This window comes from Octopus bimaculoides, chromosome 1 (assembly GCF_001194135.2).
Source record: "Octopus bimaculoides isolate UCB-OBI-ISO-001 chromosome 1, ASM119413v2, whole genome shotgun sequence".
Classification (NCBI taxonomy): Eukaryota; Metazoa; Mollusca; class Cephalopoda; order Octopoda; family Octopodidae; genus Octopus; species Octopus bimaculoides.
In genome coordinates, this window is record NC_068981.1 from 35617900 (window position 1) to 35622049 (window position 4150).

Below are 4150 nucleotides of genomic sequence, written 5' to 3' on the forward strand. Positions count from 1 at the left end.
TAATTGTTAAAGAGGACAACAAACATTAAGACAAGGCAAACATCTCAAGCCATATACATTATTGTTATTGGAAAAAATTCAGTCTTACAGCTGTTTCTCGGATATCCTAGAGTATGGGATATTCTGTCATCATTTTCCCTATTTGTCTCTGATGATGGAATATCCCATACTCTTGGATATCCCAGAAACAGCTGTAAGACTTTGAATTTATTCCAATAATAATAATGTATATGACTTGAGATGTTTGCCTTGCCTTAACGTTTGTTGTCCTCTTTAACAATTATATATTCTCTATATCAGAAATCTGCAATGGCTCTATAACTACCATCTCAGCTACAACCTTGGAGCCTTAGTAATCCATTACAGAACTTACCTAGTGTACCTAATCGTTTAGATCACCTGTGAACTAAACCCCCATATTTTGTGTGTGTGTATATATATATATATATATATATATATGACATGTACATATGCACATAATACATTGACCATCCATACCATAACTTAGCGATTTGACAAATAGAGACAATAAAATAAGTACAAGACTAGAATTAAGTACTGGGGGTTGATATGATCAACTGAAACACTTGAAGGTGGTGCCCCAGCATGGCCACAGTCTAGTGACTGAAACCACTAAAAGAATAAAAAGAATCCTGCCTTTTTAAGGGTGTCTAGGACTACATTATTTAATGTGTCCTTTCCCTGTTTTTGAAGACGGTGGGTGGGGGTGTAATTTGAGGGAGATTTGACTGTTGTTTCTTGCAGGTTGAGTGATTATGTAGAAGCACCCTTGCTAATGTTGCTTAATTTCATGTCAGTCTTGACTGAACACGTCTATGATCAAAGGCATTCTAGCCGTGACCATCCCGTCTTTTTTTTTTTGGAAGTGGGAGGATCTATGACTACATTATTTAATGTGTGTCCTTCCCTTTTTAAGACAGTGAGGGAGATTTAGCCGCTATTTCAAGCAGGTTAAGCATTGTATCTGTTGGTAGTGATTGTGGTAGAGAGTGCTGTGATGCTGTTGAACACCACTGAAATATTGTATTCATGTAAGTTTTAAAATTTTGTTATATAGAGGCAGCACCTATGAAATAAGTATACTCTCCCAGACCATTGAGAAAGATGTGGCTGATGCCCAGCCAAAATGATCATCAGTTGGTCAATGTCTGCCACATATGATTCATGTGGTGGTGATGGTTGGGGAAGGAATAATTACGTTTATTCTACTCAAAAGAGTTAACTGGTGATGAAAAGAACATAGAAATTAGACCAGACAAAACAAACATTCAGCATTTTTCATAGAATAGGATTAGAAAGATAATTTTTCAATGAAATTCTATTCTTACAACCTAAGTTTTAGGGCATTGGGGCTTTTATTTCATACATACTAACACTGCCATTGTCATTCACATTTTGATTTTTCTTTTTTTCTGAAATATGATTGCATCACACACATCTTTGAATTTTTTTCTTTCATTTACTGCTTGTGATGCTTGTTTTTAAAAAAAATGATGAAAATATCCCACATGCTGAGGGTTATGTCAGGAGGTGTTCTTGCTATTATTATTGTAGTTGTTGATGATGATGATGTGTCTGTATGTTATATATTTTTGAACCAATCAGAAGCTTTCGTTGCACAGCCAATAATAAAATTAAATATGAGAAAGAGAAGGGGAGGGGTGATGAGAGAATGAGAAAGAAAGAAAGAAAAAATGATGAAAAATAATACGGATTAGGGGAGAGGCAAAAGGTTAGAAAAATAGAGGAAGGAAAGTGATGGTGAGTTAGGAAAAAGAGAGAAAATAAGAGAGAGATTTTAGATACAGAAATCAATTGTTCATAACCAAAGGTTGGGATAAAATTGAGATGAAGAGGTGAGGAAGGAATGGGGGAAGGGGAGAATGCCTACGAAGTTCTGTCACTACAGCCAGTAGGGGAGAAGGGGAGTGGTGGTGGTGGCTGGGTGGGTAATTTTTTCTTTTACCCACCAAGTTTTCTTCACTTTATTTTCCATAACTGATTTGCAGTGAGACAGTAAAAGAAGGCAAAGAAGAGAAAAAAAACACAAAAAATTTCAAAAAATTCTACACACATTAAAAAAATGTGTGCATATATGTGTGTGAGCATGCATTTGTATGTATGTGTGTGTTTGTTAGTGTAAATATGCATTTCAGATTGAAACAAGAGGTTATAATAATATTTAATTTGACATTGTCAACAGTAGCCATTATTGTATTTATACAGTTAGCTTAGTTTTGATTTGATTGGATACTTTACTTTCAGTTTTCAATATGTTACTTAGTTGAATGGTTGGTTGTTGACTGCATATACTGTTACTTGGAGTTGGTATTTATTGAGAAGTTTGTTTATATAATTTTTATATTCATTGCATCTTTTACTGGACAAGGATAAAGAGAAAAAAAAAGTGTAGGTTTCCATTTGATTAAAATGAATTTTTCTGGGTAATTTTTTTTTTCATGTTCATTATTAGTAATGAATGTCAAAAGAATAGTGGTACGAAATAATTTATGTCGTCGTCCATTTCTGTAAAAGAAAAAAATTGTCGCCGTTTTTTCGTACCTTGTTCACTGATCACTGAGATGTAGCATTGTTTTGAGCTTTTCCCTTTTTTCATTTTCTTTTATTGGAAGACTTGAGACACCATTGTGAAAATGGTGAATAACTGAGTCAGGATTATAAGAATGTATGACTTCAGGCCTGTCCTGATGGCGGAGCTGGGATTCGATCTTGGCATACCATTTGAGGTTTGATACTGAGTTCCATTAACTGAAAGGGAAATAGAGAAGATAAATTTCTTCAACGAAGATAGACATCATACATTTGTATAACTATGCCATACTATTATTCTATGTAGTTCTTTTGTATCTTGTAACTTAAATATGTCTAAACTAGAAGTTAAACATTGAGATAAAAACACTTCTACAACTAATTTTATATTTTATTTTTTATTTTCACTTAGCTGGTTGACTTAACCTGGTGCCTGGTTCATCACCATCATATGATCCTTGAGTGACTTTGACTACAGCACATCTGCCAGGTTTCCAGCCCTGTCCTTGCATCAATTTCAGAAGCCATGCAGAAGTTAGTGGGCTTCCATCTTGTAACTAATCCATAATATATATATGCTGAAAACATGGTTGATAAACTTTTGTCCCTAAGGGCGACACTTTGTTTCTCACAAACCAACAACTATCCTAATCTACCTAATGGCAAATAGGTGTCACAAATGTTATAGTTTCCTATTGTAAGTAAGAGTACTGTTTAATTGATGAGTGTTTCATTAATTTGCAGATTTAACTCTCAACTTGCAATTACTTTAGAACACATTGGGTCCTGTTTTATTGACTTGTTCTGGATGTACAGCCAACTGAAGACAAATTCTTCAAGTTGTTGTTCTACAACTCAATAGATTAAAGAGCAGATCATGTTTATCCTTGTATAAATTGGTGGGGAAGGAGTAGTGCCTATGACATTTGCTGATCCTCTCAGACCATTAAAATTAAGGTGGCTGATGCCCAGCTTTAACAACTTCAGGAAAAATGTTGGTTTGAAAGTGATGGTTGCAGTAACGTGAGCTTATCTAAAGGTAAAGATCAAGGGTGATTTTTGCATTTGATGATGTGCATGACCTGCCACATGGATTTGACTCTACTTCTGAAACTTTGAAACTCTGACTTTCTCTCTCTGTAACTCAAGTTTGACTCCCACATTAGAACTTGCTAGTTCTAGTTCTTGCTCGTTAACTTCTTGCTAGTTCTAAAAGCCCTAGATTAATGTTCCAATTCTTAGCCTCATTTACAATTTCATATGACCAACACCAAATGCAGTGTTGAGCGCACATTCTCATCTGTATATACTATTATATATACATATATATGTATATAAACACACATACACATATAGTGACGTATGTAATTATTTATTAATAAAGAACCTCTTCTAATTTTCTGAAATAATCTGAAAAATAATATTTTTCATAATAAAGTAATCAATTTCTTAAGAAACTAATAATTTTCATTAAATAATACGTGGCTTAAATATGAATTTTTGTAAACAGTGCTTGATTATAACAGAAAATGATACTTACACACACACACACATAATATGTATATATATATATATATAT

General features: G+C 33.9%; 1 protein-coding gene across 1 annotated transcript in view; it reads right to left on the reverse strand.

Annotated features, from left to right (window-relative positions):
• Positions 1–17: 17 nt before the first annotated feature.
• LOC106878977 (neuroglian) overlaps positions 18–4150 on the reverse strand; it is a 562318-nt gene continuing 558185 nt past the window's right edge. The window contains exon 12 of the mRNA XM_052966151.1: positions 18–2790. Within this exon, the coding sequence (XP_052822111.1) occupies positions 2645–2790 (146 nt within the window). The 3' untranslated portion in view covers positions 18–2644. The remainder of the gene's footprint in view (positions 2791–4150) is intronic.